The sequence below is a fragment of the Vipera berus genome, assembly GCF_964194415.1.
Source record: "Vipera berus genome assembly, chromosome: 3".
NCBI classification, from domain to species: Eukaryota; Metazoa; Chordata; class Lepidosauria; order Squamata; family Viperidae; genus Vipera; species Vipera berus.
The window spans coordinates 63,785,986-63,808,364 of NC_138204.1; the positions used below are offsets into that span (position 1 = coordinate 63,785,986).

General features: G+C 38.6%; 1 protein-coding gene across 1 annotated transcript in view; it reads right to left on the reverse strand.

The window, feature by feature from the left end:
• The window catches only part of LRP8 (LDL receptor related protein 8), a 247,467-nt gene that overhangs the window by 78,529 nt on the left and 146,559 nt on the right, over positions 1-22,379 (reverse strand). The window contains exon 3 of the mRNA XM_081323196.1: positions 15,132-15,254. Coding sequence (XP_081179322.1) covers positions 15,132-15,254 — 123 coding nt within the window. The remainder of the gene's footprint in view (positions 1-15,131; positions 15,255-22,379) is intronic.

Here is a 22,379-nt window from a genome sequence, read left to right on the forward strand (position 1 = left end):
TCAATTGGCACTTCCCTTCAATAACTCCAGTGGTATTAAGTCACAGCTGAAGCTACTTTTTAGTAGTTTAATTAGTTTAAGAATCCCTGAGCAACAATCTCCCCCCCCCCATTTAGGATACTATTATCTTGCCATCTATGCTAGTGGGATGTTAAAGGGGACAAGCGTTAATAACAATAAAACTAAAATATATCTTTCCTTATAAGGAATCTATGCTTCATGAAATATTACACATTAGCGTCTGACACAGTTATTGTTTCTGCCTGACTTTGCTTTCAAAGTCTTCCTCTTGGCTCTGCAGGATGAGGAAGGAGGATCATATATGTTCTGTGCTCACCACATTGCTTTTGCTATATTATAATGCAGAGGTGGGGAATGATGGCCCTTTTATGACTTGTGGACTTCAACTCCCAGAATTCCACAAGTCATAAAGGGGCCATTGTTCCCCACTTCTGTTATAATGTCATGGCAAATGTGTACAAGGGCATGATAAATTTTAATATTGCAGCATTTTAATCCCTTTAACACTATCTAGCTATATCACTGAGTTATAAATGAAATGTGCAAGGAATGGCCTTTTTTAAATTGAATGAATAATTATGACTGCGAAAGATTTCTTAATGGATTTTTTTTTTTAAAAAATCAAATGGTTCTTTTACCCTATCATTAATGAATAAATTAATATGCTTTTGAATCCAGGAACAGATACAGCAATTGTATTGCCTCTTACATTATGTTATACATATATATTTTATGTATAAACCTTTGCCTTGCATGGGTTTCATAGGCAATAAAAATCCAAAAATCTTCTTACAATCTACATCTATAAAATGTTGGGTTAAATCCTTATTTAACCACATTTAGGTAGGTGCACTGCAATAAACTATACTTAAATGTTGTACAACTTAAACCCCATTGATTTTGGTCTATAAATATGGATCTTGGATAGATCAACCTCTTTGCAGTTTTTTCCCCCCTCTGCATAATTAAGAACTCAGTCTATTTAACTTTCAGCCATTTATTCAGGACATCTCCTGTTAAGTTACTGTTAATTTTTTTTCTGGAACGTATACCAGAATTATATAAGACAGGGGTCCCAAACTGCCAGGCCGCGGCCCACTACCGGGCCTTAAGCCATTCAGAACCGGGCTGCGGAAGCAGCAGCTGAGCACACGCATTCCCCACTTGTGCAAGCAGTGACTTGTGTGCTCCACTTTCGTGTGTGTCGGGTGCAAATGCCCGCCGCTCGCGCCAATGGAACTGCATGCCTGCAGAACAATCCCCTCTCCCCTCCCCCCAGGCCACAAAGCCGGAAAGGTTGGGGAACTCTGATGTAGCAGGATTCATGTTGAGCTGTGGCAAGAGGTGAGATGAAACTCTTGCAGTGTCTTTTAGCTTAACACACACACACACTCACACTTAAAACAAAGTAATATTGCAGCCACATTTAGCAACACCTCCACTTCAAAATAAATGTAGTATTTATTATAACCACAGATGTAATATCATCAGGCTTTTTACAGCTGTCCTTAGTTAAGAACAGTATAAATGCATCAGAGGACTGACACAAGCATTTTAATACTATTTTATAGCATACAACCTACATAAAAAGCTTAGCAAGGAACTATTACAAGAGCACTGTTCATTTTAGCACACCATGATATGAAAAACAGCAACAAAAGAACTAAAGGAGAGTAAATATATCCTTTCAAAGTACCAAATCTGCAGGAATAGATCTAAGCTAGTTGTTTTCATTGAGATAATAATTCTCTATGTTCAGCAGAGCATTACTTATGCAATACCCCATTGATAATCTGCAGAAGCACATCTGAGTACATTTGCAACTTATTATTAATTTGCCTAGAAATCCTTGTTCCTTAACAAGAATTGGGCTTTAGATTACAATTCCTATTGCCCCAGGCAACATGGTCAGTATGAAAGGTGTTGGGAATCATAGTCTAAAGCAGCGGTCCCCAACCTTTCTGTTTCTGTAGACCAGCAGATTGGATGTGCAAATGGAGCTTCGCACACTCGCCTGCCACCTGCATGGCCTGGTTCCCAACAGTTGTAGACCAGGGTTTGGGGACCCCTGGTCTAAAGCATCAGGGGGAGCCATATTGAGGAAAACTGAACTAAAATATAACATATAAAGGAGAGAAAGAGAGAGTAGGGGGAGGTGTGTGTGTGTGTGTGTGAGAGAGAGAGACAGAGACAGAGAGAGACAGAGAGAGAGACAGAGAGAGAAAGAGATAGCGTGCAGACACAGGGCTCTGCTTCAATATGAAGTCAGCTTCATATTTTAATGTACAAATTCAGTTTATCTGAAAGGATTTCTTTGAATATATGCTCCATTTAGCAACTGTTGTTGCCACATGGTTATTATACATTTTGCTGTGTGCTATTACCAGTACATGCCATCTTGTAGCACTTTTTCCTATTTCTATTTTTAACTACAAATCCTCTGCCTACATTTGCATGGTATTATGTCTATTATTTACTGCTCTCATTATGTATGTCTAATAAGGGGGAAATATAAAGCGTATACTCTTAGGTTTCATTATAACAACCGAAAATGACATTAAACATGCATTTATTCTTGCTTTATCTCCTACTCTTTGGTGGAGCTTTTGAAAGCAACAGTGCATTTCCAAAGTCCTAACTTCTTTGCCCATATCATGCCTTCTGATGAACCAGGTGAAATTAGATAATGCCATGAAGCTACACATGCTGAATCACACACACACAAACATCTATCCTTGATAATCCACTTTCAGTTTTTCCAATAGACAATCTTTGTAGAGAAGATAAAGGAAGATACTTCAAACTAGTTCTTCCTATTATTCCACAACATCTCTTTTATCCCAGCATAACTAACACAGAACTGGGTACACAGTAATGTCGATGACTGGTTTTTAATCAGTCCTCTGGAAAAGTAAAGGGTAATCATTTATGTTATTACCCTTTCCCTAAAAATTAACTAGATAGGTTCACATCTTTTTACTGACCATATTCTCATGTTAGAAATTCCAACATTTAATTTTTTAAAGCTTCCGCAAAACGAAGACTACAAACTACAGAGCTGAAGCCGGTATGTAATATATTGTGTGGCCAGCTGAGGGCTCAGCTGTTTGTTTGTTTTTAATACAGTTTGACTTTCTTTACAGGAAGTGACACTCTGCTTCTTATGAAGATAAAATGAAATCCCTAGCCCATCCTGAAAGTAAACTTTGTTGTCTATACATAGTTACTTTAGCTGCAGAGTTTTGAAAAAAAAACATTGCTAATTTAGGACCTTCGAACAAGAGACTAACCTCATATTAATACGGTGGCTCTGATTGGCGAGAGAAAGATAGAATCTAGACTATATTACAAAAACATTAATTTAATACCAGTATGATTACTCTGGTATTCTATGTGACTATTAATTGAGGATATTCCTCCCAATTAGGAAGCAATGCAAAAATTGGCAAGTTGGCTTTAAAAAAACCCCAGAACTTGGCTAACAGAGAATTGTCTGTACTTTCTTGAATTGCACATTGATATCATTTAATCAAGATGTCTTTTGCCGCAACTTGTTTAGGAAATACATTAATGTGCATATAGCTTGATATTTAAGCTGTGGTCTTCAATTAGAGAAATTGTAACACCAAACAGAAATTAAGGAGGTAGAGAGAATCCGCTTTGGTGAATGGGTATTTCTTAACAGATGATAATTTCCTAAATTAAATAAATACAATAAAATTAATAGCCAAGTGTAAATTCTCATCAATTGACCAGCGTCTAACTCTTCCTTTCAAATAGTTTTGGTGAAAATATTCTTGTAGGAATCCATACAGCTATCCTGAATCACAGAGCAACTTCTCCGGGAAGGCCCAACAAAGTTGTTTCTGGTACTTTAAGGCAGGGCCACACAATCTTTAGGCTTGCTGGATTTACTCTGTCTTTTACCTGCATTCCCCTGTTCACCAAGCAAGCTGGGCACAAAAAGAACAGCTGAGGTTGGTGGACATAAGGAACGTGCTGTGTCCGTAATTTTATTTATAAGAGAGGGAGGACATTTTTTTTTACTGTTGCTATTATTAGACAACTGAGAGTAAGACATGCTTGCCAATCTACTCTTAATCACACAGATTAGATGTAAGTTCGTGTTCAGCTCACTGCAGACTTAAACTGAGTAGCAATCAGCTTATGGGAAGAAACCATTCATTCTGGAGCCTGCATTGCCATTATTATCACTTCAGGCTTCTAATGTTGCACACCTACTGTCACGTTACTACTGTTTGCATGTTAACTGCACCTCTCACCAATTCTCCATTTTTACATCTAGCTGCATTACTGGCTGTAACAGCCGTGGCTTTGCTATCAAGCATAGTTAAGAAAGCAGCAGAAGGGGCAGGGGAAGGGATTTTCCCGGTGTTGGATGTCAGAGTTGTGTATTCTGAATAGCCCATCTTGCACCGGCCTCATGACAACCAGTGGAGTATCCGGGTTAAGGTGCTGGATTAGGTGAGGGGAGATTCCAGGCCTGCCTCAGGCATAAAAACTCACCAGATGATTTGGACCAAGCACTTCCTCTCAGCCCAACACATCTAATAGGATTATAACAGGGTAAAAATAGGATGGAGTATTATGTAAGCTACCTTGAGCTCCTAAATGAAAGTCAGATGATTGCAATGAAGATAATCTGCTGACATATACACTGAAGTCAATACTGATGGGGCGCTCAAGTTCAGTTTTTTTTCCCCCAGGAGGCAACATATCACTCTTTGTCTCAAAGGGACAAATGTACTAAGCCAGCTGTGCAACACCACTAAGCGCACCCTGCTTCTTTTGTGCCAAACTCACAGCAGTTTTCAAAATCATCTGTAGCTGTCAATCAAACCTCCACTTGATAACCTTGCTTTTAGAGCTCTTCAGCTTTACAATTTGGGTAGAACTATTTTAATGCAGTCATAACTGCTCAGGGTCACTTAGGTGAGATAGGAGGAATATACAATTGACTTATATTTATACAAATACATCTGGGCTCTTCGAGCTCTCTGGCCCAGGCTGAGGATTAATTTATTTTAATTGGGGTTTTATTTATACAGGGATAAATTTAATCTTTTTTAAACTTGGTTTTTTAACTTTTGTATTTTTGGTTTTTAATTACCCTGTAAACCGCCCTGAGTCCTCCAGGAAAGGGCGGTATATAAGTGTAATTAAATAAATAAATAAATAAATAAATATAAACACAACAGATACAGGATGTTACAAATAACAGATTGCAGTGTATACAGTCCTCAACTAGTAGCAACTGTTTGAAGTTAAGACAGACCTTACCCCCCCCAAAAAAGAAACTACTTATGACCCAGTTCCAAAATTCTGATGTCCACCTTACCCCTGTGATCACATGATCACATTTTGGGCACTCAACAACAAGCCTGCTTTTATGGCCATTTGCAGGACCCCATAGTCACATGATGGTGATCAACATTTTTGTCAGAAACTGGCGTTTACTTTCAGCTTCTGGCAAAAATCACCCCATAGCGAACAATGGACTCACTTAACGACTGCTGAAAAAAAGGTTGCAAAATTGCATCCAGTGACATGATAACCCACAACATACCGTAACTGTGGGGCTCAATTATGATTGGAACTAGAGGACTACCTGTTAATTGCTCTATCAAAATTGCCACTACTGTCCTGCCACTTGAAGGGAACAGGTTTTGCCAATCTCTTCTTTGCCACCTCTACAAAGTATACACAGATTTAGATAAGCTTCCAATCAAATTTATTTCATGCCAACATTACAGTTTCGTTATTAAGCCCACAGAGTTTAGCAACAGATAATAAAATCATTTTTCACTCAAAATAAATTTACATGCACTCAAAGACTCTTGCTTTATCACCTTTGGGTATTGCCTAATATTTAAAATTTAATTTCCTTAGGTTAAAGTCTCTCCTAGTGAGCACTGGTGAATATTTAATGAATTTGCAATGTTCCAGATCAATGGGAAATGAATAAGCTGTCCCCTAGGATGGGAATTACAAAACAGTCAAAGAAACTGAAGCAAAATGAAACGTTTCTTGATGCTCACGACAGAATCACATTTGTGAATGGTTCTACTAGAGGGGGAAATTTACTAAATTTAGTTTCTGTGTCGCTCACTATTTACAAGCATTCATTACTGTTCTCAAAGCTGCAACCTTGCTCCCTTTGTTCTGCCAAATTCTAATATAGAAATTGATTTGCTATCCCACTAGGACAATTAGCATTGCAAAAAAGCCAGTCTCTCAAAAGTGTTATCAAAACTGCCACATTGTGGTGTGTTTGTGTGTGTGTGTGTGTGTGTGTGTGTGTGTGTGTGTGTGTGTGTGAGAGAGAGAGAGAGAGAGAGAGGGAGATGCTCTTACTAGATGATAGTGTTTAGATAGAAAAATAATAAAAGGAAGTGTCAGGTGTAAAAAACAGTAATCCCAAAATAGTGAGTTGGATTTAACCACGGGATATTTACGCCTTAGATATCAGCTATCATCATCAAAGTATGCAGGGAGGTTTTGGGGGGGGGGAGGGGGGAGGACATCAGCTCAAGTCATTTTAATTTCAAAGCAGTCTCCTGGGAATAGAACAGAATGACATTTTGTTTGGTTTGGTTCGAAAAGAAAGAAACAAAAATTCCAAAACCTAAATGGTGTTTTATTTTACAAAATGCAACTCTCTTCAAATGATACTTTCTATGGATATTCCTGCACAGTACAGGGGAAGAATTGACTCCAGAATCCATTTCCATTTTCTACTGCTGATGGTTCCAGGTATTGCCAGGGTGATTTGCTGCAGAGACAAATCTTTGAAGGCTATCACTTGTGCGATCTTGCAGTATGCTGAATAAAATAGGAAAGTAGAAAGGGCAGCTAAAAGTTTATGAGCTTTACATTTGTAGTTCAAAGTTTTATGCCATTCTTATGCCATTACAGCAATGAGAATTCAGGAAGTTATACAGACAAGCTTGCATAGTTATTATGGCCTCTGTGTTAACCTAATAAAGGTGTTGCTTAAAGATGAATTTCATTTTGTTCTTTATGGTTGACAAGATTATCTTTCATATTTGTGTGACTTGGACAATATAGTTTGGCGATCCTATTTTGCACAAACCCCATGAAAAATGAGGTACAACCAGATCTTGCTTTCATTTGTGAGATACTAGCCTTGTCTACATCTTTTCTGTATTATTTTTTTTAAAAAAAACATTATGAGAAGACCTTGATGGATCATCCTAACTGTAATGATGATGGTGATGATGATGATGATAATCCTCCAGTGAGACATTATCTTTATGTGGTTGCAGAACTTTTGTGCTTTATGAAGATGAGAGCTATGCCAGAGGATCAATTATATTGGACAGGACTCATCAGAGGACCCAGATGAAGACTCTCTCTCTTCCATAAACTATACAGATAGTTCTCGGCTTACAACCACAATTAAGCCCAAAATTTCCATTGCTAAGCAAGACAGGGGTTAAGAGAATTTTGCCCCATTTTACGACCTTTCTTGCCACAGTTGTTAAGTTAATCATGGTTGTTAAGTAAACCTGACTTCCCCATTGACTTTGCTTGTCAGAGGGTGATCACATGACCCTGGGACACTACAACCATCATAAATACATGCCAGTTGCCAAGCGTCCATTTTTTGATCACATACTATGGGGATGCTGCAATAGTCGTAAGTGTAAACAATGGTCATGTCACTTTTTTCAGTGCCGTTGCAACCTCAAATGATCACTAAACGAATTGTTGTAAGTCGAGGACTACCTGTATGGTAAGGTGTAATTTAGAGAAATCCATACTGGATCAGTCTGGGTGAACAACTACCATGCTAGATCTTGGAATTCTTGGACATCTAGTGAGAAATGGGCTACAGCAGAGGTCCCCAACCTTGGCAACTTTAAGACTTGTGGACTTCAAGGGAGTTGAAGTCCACAAGTCTTAAAGTTACCAAGGTTGGAGACCCCTGGGCTACAGGACTGTTGATTGAGCAACCAGAGAAGTATCTGCAGGAGTACTGGAAGAAAAGTTGTCTACCCATCACAAACAAACAAATAACAATCTGCTACTATTGCAATGCCAGTCCAGTGAAAAGAGGATGTGTGAAAAGAACACACCAGTTCCGGAAAGAACATAATCCAGAATTAAAAAGTAATGGGAGAGAAGTAAGCAGTGGGGTACCACAAGGTTCAGTCTTAGGGCCAGTATTCTTCAATATCTTCGTAATTGACTTAGATGAGGGAATTGAAGGGGAACTCATCAAATTTGCAGATGACACCAAACTGACAGGAATAGCCAACATCCCAGAAGACAATCTCAGGATCCAAAAAGATCTTGACAAACTTGAATAATGGGCCCCAACCAACAAAATGAGTTTCAATGTGGAGAAAAACAAAATCTTACATTTAGGCAGGAAAAACCAAAGGTGCAAAATACAGATTGGGTGAGACCTGGCTTAAAAACAGTAACTGTGAGAGGGGCCTTGGAGTCCTAGTGGTCGATCACTTGACTATGAGCCAGCAGTGTGCAGCAGCAACCAAAAAAGCCAATACAATCCTGGGTTGTATAAACAGGGTAGTATAAATAGAATCAAGATCACGTGAAGTATTAGTACTGCTTTATAAAACCCTAGTAAGACCACACCTGGAATACTGCAGCCAATTTTGGTCAGCATATCACAAAAAAGATGTTGAGAGTTTGGAAAAAAAATCAGAAAAGAGCAACTAAGATGATCAAAGGCCTAGAGACTAAAAACTACGAAGAACGGCTGCAGGACTTGAGTTTAGCTAATCTAAAGAAAAGAAGAAATAAGGGAGGCATGATAGCAGTGTTCCAGTATCTGAGGGGCTGCCACAAGACAGAGGGGGCCAGGTTGTTCACCAGAGCACCAGAGGGAAGGACGAGAAACAATGGTTGGAAGCTGATGAAAGAGAGAAGCAACCTGGAATTAAGAAGAAGCTTCCTGACAGTGAGGACAATTAACCAGTGGAACAGTTTGCCTCCAGAAATCGTGGGCGCTCCATCACTGGAGAGTTTCTGAGACGGTATAGGTTCTCCTACTTGAGCAGGGAGCTGGACTAGAAGACCTCCAAGTTCCCTTCCAGTTCTATTCTATTCTATTCTATTCTATTCTATTCTATTCTATTCTATTCTATTCTATTCTATTCTATTCTATTCTATTCTATTCTATTCTATTCTATTCTCTTTCTATATTTCTATTCTATTCTATTCCATTCCATTCCATTCCATTCCATTCCATTCCACTCCACTCCACTCCACTCCACTCTATTATCAATGCTGATAACATGAAGTAAAGTATTCACAGAAGTAAAACTGGAAGAACTGCAAAGATCTACCTAGGTAAACTAACGGAAGCCTGGCCAAAAGTAGTTCAGACTGTAGAGGCAAACCAGGGGGGGGGTCGGCAGTTAAAGGAAGCCAGCGTTGCTAATGAACCATTTTGATGCCCAAACCAGGCAACATTTCCTCTGACTTCTCTTCAGAAAGAACAAAGTCCTCTAATTAAAAGAAAACACAAGAGGTATTAAAACAGAGAATAACTGAGCATCTAGAACAGCACAAAAAGAATAAGACTGCCAGTGTTGAAGCTTGTTACAAAGAAACAGCTAGTACAAGTATTAAAAATGCCAATACTGTATAAATATAAGCACCAGCTCACTGCAAGAAATAAGCCAACTAATGCACAGCATGGCTGCAAGTATAGCTGAATACCTTCAATGGGGAAAAAAATATCAACAAACCAGAAAAGCAAGATTGTAAAATAAGATCAGCATTATATAATCAGATGCAAACAAGCTGGAGCAGATGAAACAAAAGAAGTTGAAGAACAGAAACAAGGAACACCTGATCAAGTAACACCACCCAGAAACAAAGAAGATCAAGGAAACACTAGAAATAATACAACAGCAAAATAACAGCTAAAGCTAAGATCGTCAGATACAAAGCTGGAATTGCACACTATAAGCAGAATCTCCAATTACAATTGAGTCAGAAACATTTCTATCAATCCTAAAATGAAGAGACTGCAATGAACCAATCAACATCTGACAAAGAAGAAACTGTACAGTTCTGGGCCCAGCTACAGAACAACCCAAATAAATACAAGAATGCAGCTTGGATAAAGGAAGTGGATAAGCTTTTTTTAAAAACAACAACAACAACAACAACCCTGAAATAAAAGAGAATGAAGACCAACTTGAATGTAGCTTGGATTGATTACAAGAAGGCATTCAACTCTCTGCCACATGATTGATAATAAAGTGTCTAGAAATAACAGGAGTCAGTACAAAAGTCAGAAGCTTTGTGCAGAGATCAATGGCACAATGGAAGACACAGCTGCTGGTCAACAGTGATAGAAAGGGAGAGATTAATATCAAGAGAGGAACCTTTTAAAAAGACTCACTATCACTACTACTTGTCATTTATTTCTCTGTCAACAATACTGAACAAGTCACACCATGCTTATCAAACATCAAAAACATAAGCTAGGGTATCCAAACTCATTTATATGGACATTGAGAAGCTGCGTGGGAAATATCAGCTGAAACGGAAGAGAGAAAATACCAACAGATAGCAAATGCCACCTCTGAAGAGAAGTTGAAGAAACCGTGGACTACCTAGTTAGCAACTACAAGCAGTGGCGTAGCGTGGGTTGTCAGCACCCGGGGCAAGGCAAGTAATTTGCGCCCCCTAACCCGTGGATTTTAGCACTCGAGTCTCTTCCACTAGATTAGTTAAAGAAACCCTTACCCCCTAAGCACATGTATTGTTTGTTATGAAAATACTGATGTAATTAAAGTAAAATGCATCTAATGCGCCCCCCCAGATGTTGCGCCCGGTGCAGCCGGCCCCCCCTGCACCCCCCACGCTACGCCACTGACTACAAGGAGACCACACAGATTGACTACCAACAGTGGCAGGACAAAATAGTTATAGTGGTGCATTGGAATATCTGCAAGAAATACCATTTGCCAGCAAGCAATAACAGGTAGGATCACAAAATAGATAGAGTTAAGAGAATGAACAAAGTCCTCTGGGACTTTTGTGGCAAAAGAAAGCAAAGGTAGTACCAAAAGGAATAGGCAATCCTATTGGTGCAATACTAAAACAACTGGAGCACTACTTGAATACCATCAGCTCTGACTAAACCAACATCAGTCAATTGCAAAAGGCAGCTTTACCTGGAACACCTTACATCCTGTAAAAATCATTTTTAACACCATCCAACAATATCTGTCTCTCCCAGGTCCTTGAGAAGGACTCTATAAAGGAGATAAAAAATGCCAAATCCAGTCTACCCATCAAGCTCATTATGCCTAACCATAATAATTGTTATATGTCACCCAACTCCACTATCTGGGTGGTTGACAAATTGTCAAAAAACATTTAAAAACTAGGAATAAAACAAACAAAAAGAAAAAAACCCACACAAAAAAATTCACAACACAAAATAAAGGAGCAAAGATGGCAGAGAAAACAAACACAGATGGGAACAAAAAAGGAAAAACAAAAAAAAATGGAGTGTCATGCCAATCATCCTCATCAAAAGGCCTGGGTGAACAGCCATGTCTTTGGGGCCCTTTGAAAAAGTAGTAAGGTGAGAGCCATTTGAATCTCAGGGGGGACCTCAGAGAACAGGTGCAGGAGGTCCATCTCTTTGGGTCCATCTGGAGACAGCTATGGCAGGAAGATAAAGAGCATGAGTTAATTTTTAAAAATCCCATAAAAAATAGATGTGCTATATGTCCATGAAACTAAAAGAAAGAGTAGTTACACTATACCTGAACGAAAATGTTCTGATCTTATGTAACTTAACTACATGCGTCGAAGTGAAATACAGATTTAATTATAAATTAGAAAACTAAAACTAATGTCAGAAATTATGAACGTTGCATGGGTTGCTGTGCTTCTGTAGGAAGATCAGCAATAGCTACATATTATGCTCCAGTGAATAATGACAACAGAAGAATGAAATTTTTTTTTGAGGGCGGGGGGAAATAGTTCAGCGTTCTGGATGAAAGTAATCCAGGGGAAATTATTCTGCTAGTTGATACTAATAGATGAGTGGGAATAAGACACAAAAGAGTATAGCTAAGATGCCGGGGTGATTTAGAGACTCAAGAATATATAACAATGATGACTGATGAGGATTTTTTTTAAAAATAAAAACTCTGCTGATTTTGAATATACGGTTTAAATATAAGCCTATGCATACATAATGTATGTGGAATGTATTTACTACTAGAACTCTTGTGTCTGATTGTAACCTTCAATTGGGCTATCCTAGAACAAGAAGTTTTGAATCAACATATTTCAAATGTCAAGCACCAAGAAAATCAGGAGATCCAGGCAGTTCTAATGGGTATAAAGATTTATTGTGGTGGCCCCCAGGGGGAGATCTTTCTCTGTGGGTGCCCCGGAGCTATGGAACCAGTTACCGGTTGAGCTCCGGACGGCGCCCGATCTTCGCTCCTTTCGCCGCAATCTGAAAACATACCTGTTCGAACAAGCCGGCCTGGCCTGAGGGGGGATTGGTGGGGCTTTTACTATCATTTTATTGGGGTTTTATTAATGTACTTATTGTTTTTTATGGGCATGTATTTAATTACTTTTTAATTTTTGTAGCTGTGTGTTTTATTCTTGCCCTGTACACCGCCCTGAGTCCTTCGGGAGAAGGGCGGTATAGAAATATTAATAAATTAAATTAAATTAAATTGTAACTATGAGCTTGCAACCTTACGTTTTCTACAAGAATCTGAACTACTAACAGCCCAAGCAAATTAGTGGTAAATAAAAGTCAGTGGAATTCAAGGTAGGCTGGAGTGAGATCTCTTGTGTGTGCAAAGGGATTAATGACTGATGACAAGTTTGGCCCCTCCCTCAGGCTCATCATCTCCTACATCAAATGAGCTAACCGAAAAGACATGTCCAAAATCCATGGGACTGAAATTGGCTAAGTTGTGATTGCTTCAGTGCTGCTTTGGCCACACTCCCTGCCAGCTTTCTACAAAGAAAATCACTGAGGCAATAGTAATAGCACTTAGGTTTATATATCACTTCACAGTGCTTTTACAGCCCTCTCTAAGCGGTTTACAGAGTCAGCATATTACCCCCAACAATCTGGGTCCTCATTTTACCGACCTCGGAAGGATGGGCAGGAAATGGAAGAAATGGGTAGGAAGTCACAAACTGCTCCCACTCTCACTGCAATTTTTGCATGCCCATGGTCATTCTGTTTCTCTGTTTAGGTAAGGACATATTTCTGAAACAATGATCCAATAGTAATATAAATCTAAAAGCATAATTGATTTGATTTTTTTTTAAATTAAGGAATTAGTGGATGAATTCAAGGATCCTGAGGGTTAAAAGCATGAAAGATACTATTAGCTGGTAAAAAAAAATCAATATTAGGGGGTAATAGATAATGAAATAAAAGAAACAGACTGACAGAAAATAGAATGAAAATAGAACTGCAGGATGAGAAAATACCAGTTCTGTATCAAAAAAAGTAATTGAAGCTAAACTAATTTTCTAACAGAATGAATAGAAAATAAAGATAGGATTACTTGGAACAGAGAGAAAAATATTACGCTATCAAGTGGCATAGAAATGTATGTATATATATTTATATCTATCTACATATATACAAAAAAAGGGACATGGTGGCTCAGTGGGTTAGGACGCTGAGCTTGTCGATCAGAAGATCAGCAGTTTGGCAGATCGAATCCCGAGTGCCGCGAAGCAGAGTGAGCGCCTGTTACTCGTCCCAGCTTCTGCCAACCTAGCAGTTCGAAAGCACATAAAAAATGCAAGTAGAAAAATAGGGACCACTACGGTGGGAAGGTAACAGCGTTCCACGCGCCTTTGGCGTCTAGTCATGCCAGCCACATGACCACGGAGACGTCCTCGGACAAGCGCTGGCTCTTCGGCTTTGAAATGGAGATGAGCACCGGCCCCTAGAGTTGGAAACGACTAGCACGCACGTGCGGGGGAACCTTTACCTTTACCTTACATATATACACATACATGCATAATGTGTAAGTATGTACACACAGAAACACACACACACACACACACACACAAATTCAGAGCTATGGAGTTGAAAATTAATGAATCAAAGATTAGTTTGGCATAACCCAGAAAATGGGAATAGACTGAAAATTATGTATAAATGTTGATAAGCTAGAACAAATAGAAGAAATGTGATAAAATGTTTTCTAAAGATGGGGAAATTAATGGAGAAATTTTAAGATGTGCCAAAGGTAGTAGAAAAGTAGTGGGCAGCACATAGTTTGTTGTGAGGAATGAGTACTGGCTGCACATAATAATGGTAGAATAAATGGCTATGCATAGGAGCATGCTTCTGCCCACACTATTATGTACACATGCAATGGGAATGGCTGGGTAAATGTAAAAGTAATTTAAATGCAATGGTCTGTGGGCAGTAAAACAAGAAGCTATTGGCTCAAGAATGAATGAGAACTGAACGTATGTGGACTGAATGCAAGTGAGTGACTGGTATGAAAAAAGTATATTGAGGTGATTTAGTTATAGGGAGAGCACAGAATTGCAAAACAGGTACACGAAGGAAGAGTTAATGGGCTGAGAAGGAGAAGATTAGGCAGTGGTGGCTGGATAGGATTGATGAAATGATAAAAAAAGAAAATAGAAATGTAAAGAACATCAAGCAATGTATGAAGCAGTGGATGGATGTGGTAAAAGCAAGGCTGGCTTACAAAGACAGAACAGTATAGAAAGGCACAGTGGAAAGTACTGATGTAAACTAGACTTAGCAACACATCCTTTTCTTTTATTATCTCATTTAATTTCTTCTGCTTATTGTTTTTGCTGCCTTATGCACTTTACATATTACTGTTAGCTTGAAAGTGAACAGCTTGGGGAGTGAATATCCATATGGCATATGTAGGTGTGCTCCTGAACAATTATTCTACTACTACAATAGAAGTTAACTTACCCTTGCTTAAGGGTAGTGTGCATGTAAGTATGTCTGTCATATGTTCCATCATCAGTCGCTTTTAAAATTATTACAAAGCCGTGCTCCAGAATTGCATAGCAAGAATACTCACTGCATATCAATTCAGATTCATCCGATCCATCTGAACATTCCTCCTCACCATCACACTTCCATCTAGATGGGATGCAGTGACCATTGTTGCAGGTAAAATCAGACTCTGCACAGGTCTTCTTGGCTGAAAGGAGAGAAAGAGGGGTTTTTTTAAAAAAGGAAAAAGAATAGTTCAATTGGACAGTAAATCATTCGTTGATTTTAGATGCACAGTAATCAATCAAAAACACTTCTTACATCTCAAAGTTGCACAATTCATCTATTACTAGATCATAAGGAATCAATGTTTCACTAGCTTGAACTGGGCATGCCTTCACCAAGGGAACTTAGAGCCTAACAGCTTTGGGAACAGAAGAATAAAAAAAAAAAAACAACCACCTTAACCTCTTCCAAAATTGTATCTATGGATATTGCCATGAGTAAGCTATGTTTTCAGAAAGCAATAAATGGAATAAGATTTCTTTATGCTTTCCTGTCTTGTTCCCTCAATCACAACTGCAGTACAGGTAATAATTCTTGGTTTTCTTGTGTTTCTGTCAGGCACAAGAAACCAGGAGCCAGGATGTGGTTCAAAAGTACTACAAGTTTATTTCATGCTACCTATACACAAAAATCTGAACAACTAACGGTCAAGACAAATTGGCAGCTGATAAGAATCAACAGAACTTACAGGGGGCTGGCCTTAGCTCTCTTATGGAAGCATAGGGACTCTAAACTGATGGTGTGTTTGACTCTGCTCTCGAGCTCAGCCTGATCATTTCCTACAATTTCACTACCATTTTCCATCCCTATTTTAATATTTAATGACTATGGGCCTCACAGTTTAAGGATTGATATTATATTACAGTTAGGCCACGCTGTGTTTTGCTTGTGTACAACTGACAGATTGGGTGACAAATTGTGATTTTAATATAGATTTTATCTTTTATTTATTATTTTATTCTAAAAATTTTAACTGGATATTCCTTGAGTGTTTTTAACTCCCAACCGGCATTAGCAAACTGGAGGATGTCAGTAGCTTTGGAGGGCATCAGATCAAGGAAAATTATTTTCAGAGATACTTTGAATAGCACATAGTTTCATATCACTTGGGTTGATAGGCTTCAATTAGGAAGTATGGTAAAATGAGGGTTCTTAAAATTTTGTGAGAAGGAAGCAACAAATCCATTACAAACTCAATGGGTTTAAAAGTAGTGCAAATATATCCTATTAATTTACTCAGCTGGAATCAGTAGACCAGACATGTCAAACACAAGGCCCGGGGGCCAGATCCGGCCCGCGAAGTGGTTGCATGCGGCCCGCGAAGCCATCCTGGAAACAGTGAGGGAACGGCCCCCACTGCCTTGGCCCAGAGACCCTCCTTCTGCCAGAGACCCTCAGATCTGTCCCACTCCTGCCCAGGCCCCCACAGGCACCCTTGATGCGAACGATGTAGAGCTGGCCACGCCCACCCAGTAGGCCATACGCACTCTAGCCACGCCCACCCAGTAGGCCACACCTACCCTGGCCATACCCACCCGGCCCCCTGAGGGCAACCGCAATGCTGATGCGACCCTCAATGAAATTGAGTTTGACACCCCTGCAGTAGACCATCAGTTTAAAAATAGCTAAAAATAAAAATTAATTTTTTCCACCCAATGAGGTGATCGTATGTGTCTAACTAAAGCCCATTCTCAGGAAACAAGAAGAGCAGCATTAAAAGATAGAAGGCCAAATTTTAAATACAGTATTGTATTAATGAACACTGAAAAAACAAACCTTCCCATGATAAACTATCATTTTTATCATAAAATGTACAGTTTCCTTATTGTGACATCCTAGGAAATATGAGGCTTTCTTCAAACAGTATTGTAAGTACAGACAAGCATACCATGAGGAATGGAACGTATTGCTTCCTGTGCACAAATCACATGAATTATGAATTATCAACAGCAGGTAGTTATCCTTGGTGGCCCAGCTGATGGTTATGTAGTAAGGCAGAAAAAATATTGAAGCAGCCTCCAGATTTATGTTTTTATTTTTAAAACTTTTGCTTGACAACCTCAACCTTTTCTATTGATTTATTAGCTAATTCAATCTCAAGTAAGTGGGGTTTTCCATGTAAAAGCGTATCACACATCTTGTGCTTGCTATGGAGTTATTATTCTGAAATCAGATCAGACAGTCAAGTATTATGTGCACTTCAAATGAGAGAATGAAACACCTTGTGCTCCAGATGTTTTAGATAACCAATCCTGCACTCCTTTGCCAAGGGTCATGCTAGCTACAGCTAGGAGTGATTGAAATTAGAATTTCTGGAGAAATAACTTTTTCTGAACTCTGATTAGCTAGGCTTAAGGAGGTTGAAATAATAACACAAGAATTTCAGTCGCTACTCTGTTTTCAGATGAAAAACCTACATGTAGGCAACTTAGTGCCAGTAGCTTTTTCTCACATTCTTTCTAAATAATGGAAAGGACACCTGTCTCTTTGTGGAGGAGGAGGACAATGCACCTATGGACTGTTTTAAAAACCAGTATGGCCTTCTTAAAACTTGGAGACATTAGCCTGCCTATCTCAGACAGAGAGTATTACTGTGGATTATGGATCTTCAGATGCTACCTTGATTCAGACATCAGTTTCAGAATCTATGGTGGACATAGAGTTTGTTTTCTGCTTGGCTTCATGAAGGGCAGGGGTGGGCAATTAATCTTCCCAAGGGGCCAGTGGGACTGTTGTGAAGAGTTGAACCAATTTAACCTGATCTGGTGACCTCAAACTCTATCACCTCAGGCTGCTGCAGTCTAGGGGTGAGCACTTTCTCTTCTCATTCTCCTGTGGCTGCCAGTTGACAGAGAGTGCATGGTGACTGTGCAGAGCCAGATCCCACTACCTCTTCTTCTGCCCCCTGCAGTGCATTTATTTACATCTGGTTTCTAATTTCCGACTGACCTCACGTGGGTGCGACAGGGAGAGTCCAAAGGCCCAAATGTGGCTTTAGGGGCCATAAAATGCCCAGTTCCAATGTAGGGACTAGCCTTGAAACTCAACAGCAATTTCAGCTATTCACATTTTAGCTATCTGATCTGTTTTCAAATGAATTCTGTCTTCAAGAGAGTGTTAGCTACTATGGGCAATAAGACCTCTCCCCAAATATTTCCAAACTTTGTATTATAAACATATATTGTGTTGTATAATTTTGTCTGCTGAGCTAGATAATAGAAAATTTCAGCATGAATGGAAAATAATGAGGAAAATAAAGCAGGTATCCATATTCTCTCCATAAGACTATTATGATTTTACCCTCTACGGGTTATATTTTCATACTATGACATTACAGTGATTTAATGTTTTTCAAAGAAGCTTGCAATAATTTTAATATGCAGATTGTATACTAACATTGTTCTCTGATGGTTTCAGCCTCAAAACATTTCCTTCAGGACAGATTAAAACTATTTATTATAATAAAGCGTTATAGTTTTAATAGCCTTCATAACATGCATGGCCAGACATTTTTACCACTTTGATCTGCTTTTCTTTTCTGCACCATTCATCCCAAAATGTTCCAATATACTTACTCCTGACTTGGTAATGCCCCAGCCTTGGCATGACAAAGCCATTTCCCCACTGATCTACCAATAATACCCTGACTGTTATCTTTGACAAAAAGGGCTGCTGGCAAAACTGGGGTCTGCCAATGATCCTGAATAAGGGAGATACAAAGCTCCCTCCACCACATAAACACGCTGGTAGCAGATGGTGCCATGGACTGCTTTGTTCCCTTGACAGGGTTCTTTGAAAGCACAATTAATTTATTATCAGGCATCACAAAGAGGGAAAAGACATATAATACTGGCAAAGAACCATCCAACGGCATTTTGAAGGTGTTAATATGCTTGGTTTGCATCCTCACAATCAGATAGCCTGTAAGGTCTTTCTTCCTTGCAATGCCCAACATCTGCTGATAAAACTATAAGGATGGTAAGTAAATCTGCTCAGGAGGGGCAAAAGAAATCAATTCAGTTTTTCAGCTCAACAGAAGCCACCTGAGTATCTTCAATGGAGACTACAGACAAACAGAAAAGTCCGAGTGGTGATTATTTTTACTGCATGAATTCAGGGATCTTAAAATACAAGCTCCCAACAGTACAAATCCCTCTTTCCATTAAAACAAGCATATTTAAACAAATGCTATTGAATATGATTAATCTAAATGCCGACAATTTAATCTGCCCCAGTTGCTAAAAGCAATGCTTCTCTAGGGAAGACATAGGCCTATGGCAAGGCAATACCATACCCCACTCCTATCTTTATGATGTCAGTTACTGTATTTATCATTTGTAAATCATTCATTTATGTACAAAGTACATTTAATTACAATTATCTTACTCATTCTACCCTAAGCCTGCAAGGTGCATGGCTGAATGCTCCCTTTAAGAAGCAGAAACTGGCACCCATAGTATATACCTTGACCACATTTATCTCGGGTTACTACCAGCAATTTGAGGCTTTCAGCCAGCCTTCAAGAAAACAGAACCGAGGAGGCAGGAATTATCAACCAATCTTTCCTTGCTGAACTTCTCCTGAGCATAAAAGAGAGAAGTCTTTGAAGCAGTGCCTCCTGTGAAGAATGCGTTTCAGAATCCATACCTGCCTACTCAAAAATAATTTAAATCAGCAATAATTCACATCTATATGCAAATGGCATATTGAATGGAAAAAGGCATAAAAATAGGCTCAGAAAGTGTGCGTGAATGACAAATGTCTATAAGACAAAAATAGAAATCTATTATATCATGTTTGGGATGGAGAAATTTAAAGGAAAATCCATGCCTTCCAGCCATGTCCTGTTTAAATCAGGTTTATATATTGTATATAGTAAACAACCAATTAAGAAATACAGTAGGAAATTTATTGGGTTCCTTTAATTTATTTTTCTTCCCGACATCCAGTTACAATCATTGTTTTAGCAAGCCAGAATGTGGAAGACACCCAGGTGAGCTGTCATGGCAACTCTGAATTTTAAGAAAAGGGAAAAAAAATAGCATCATGGATATATATTTTTTTAATGCAATGGGGAAATTTGGATTCAGGGGATAGACTTCTTTTTGTTTTATTTTGGGAAGAAAACAAAGTTATTTATGCCTTATTTCACAGACTGGGAAAATTCCTGTGATAATTCTATATGAAGTATCTTTATGAATTATTCTTGGGACGGCCTACAGATTGTTTTGACTCAACTTCCATGTCTTATTTATTATTTATTGCATTCTACCAGACAATATGTGTCTCATAGGAATGAGACTAAAGTGGGTATATATATTATAACAATCCATCATTGTAGATATAATACTAGAAAACTCTAGAAAACCATTGCCATGCAGTCGGGGCAGTGCTAACAATTGTAGCCAAATATGATCAGGCATGAAAAAATGGGAAAATATGATTTGAAAGATGCAGATTCTGCATACAAATGTATAAAGTCCAATACTAACTCTGGGACTTTCTTCTCAGAAGATATATATAACAATACACTACAAAATAGGCACTAGAGATTTTCTTATGGGAGAAACAAACAGTATAAAAATAAAAGGAAATATTGTTTAATTATTTGTGGATCACAGTAAGACTGTTCATTTTTGAAACACAAGCATATAGTACTAAAGTATGGGGTAAGGACCTTCGCTCCTTCCGGTGCGGGCTGAAGACCCACTTATTTGAACTAGCTGGTCTGGCCTGATGGGGTTCATTAGGGTTATTTAATGGGTTTTTTACTGTTTTTATTATTATTGTAATTTTTAATTGGGCATTTGTTTAATTTCTTTTTAATTTTTGTATTGTTATTTATATATGCCCTGTTAACCGCCCTGAGTCCCTTGGGAGAAGGGCGGTATACAAATTGAATAAACTAAACTAAACTAATAATTGAAACATAAAATATTAATATTTACGATCAAATTCTACAAATGGACTCTCAAATTTTCATTTTATCTTAAGATTATTTAGCGAAACTACAATATCCAAAAAGTAAAACTTTAGCACAAGCACCAACCATTTGGCTGAATGTGTAACTTGAATTTCTCAGAATTTCCCACATGAAAGAGAAAGACATAATTTAAAAAGTTCTGAAAAATTTCACATGAACTACATAAGCTGCCAAACAACTTTCCCAACCAGATGTTTTTCAGGTATGCTGGGAATACGTCTCCCACAACCTGTTCCCTGAGAAGTTAAGGCTCCTGTATAAAAGTATCTCTGTGACTGTTTTTCTGCTGTAATCTCCCAATGTAACTAAAACCTCTGGAGATTTAACTGCTGTTCATGGAGCAAGAAGAAACAGCAGTAGCAACCATATGTTAATTCTGGCAAATGGTAGGAAAAGCTAAACTCATCCCATGGGCAGTACCTTTTCAAAAATGTCATAAAGATGATGTGGGAAAGCATTGCTGAACTTATGGTTACCTACCATTCCTTTTGGTTACAATTACTTTACCTGGCACCATATACTGTATAAATAGCTTAGTTTTATTCCATGGAGCAGAACAAGAAGGATGAAACTAGAATCCAGTCAGAAGAGATCAGTTTATAAAGCCCAGCCAAGATTTATACAGTCCTAGCTATAACCATCGTTCAGTTAGTGACAGAATATAAAGGAAGCTTATCAAGTTGCAAAAGCTGTTTTGATTAATAATATTATAAAGAACAAGACAGAAAATTCTAGCAGTTTATCTCTGACAATTTCAAATACTCCCCAAAGAGGCATGAACAAATAAGCATCTCAAAGGGCATTTAAAGCAGTTACTAGGGGAGAATCTGTTCTTTTGTGCATAAAATTTCAGAACTGGTGGGGAAGGACAGCGTCTTTGTTTAATGATTTAAAAGCAGGAGAAGATAAAAAGAAAGGGGGTTACACTACTGTATATAAATGACCACTGGAAGGGCAGCCATCTGTTCTGAATTATAGGATTACTCAATAAGGCAATGCCAAACCCTGAAAGCTGCAACAGATCTGTGGAAATCAGCTGCCAGTTAGGTTTGCAAAAATTTAATGATCAGAGAGTCGGGAATGATTTTGAAGAGAAAAAAATATATCGGAGGTCCAGGTAAACTGGTTACCAAGAGATAAGATGCAGTGCTCTTGAGGAGAACATTCTGAAAACCTGAGGTAAAAAGATCCACCATGGCTGCAAGAAGGTCCAGAACCAGCAGCATGTATCCCAGGTGGCTTCCTCAGGGAAGCTGAAGATCCTAGATTGCTAGAGACCAAGAA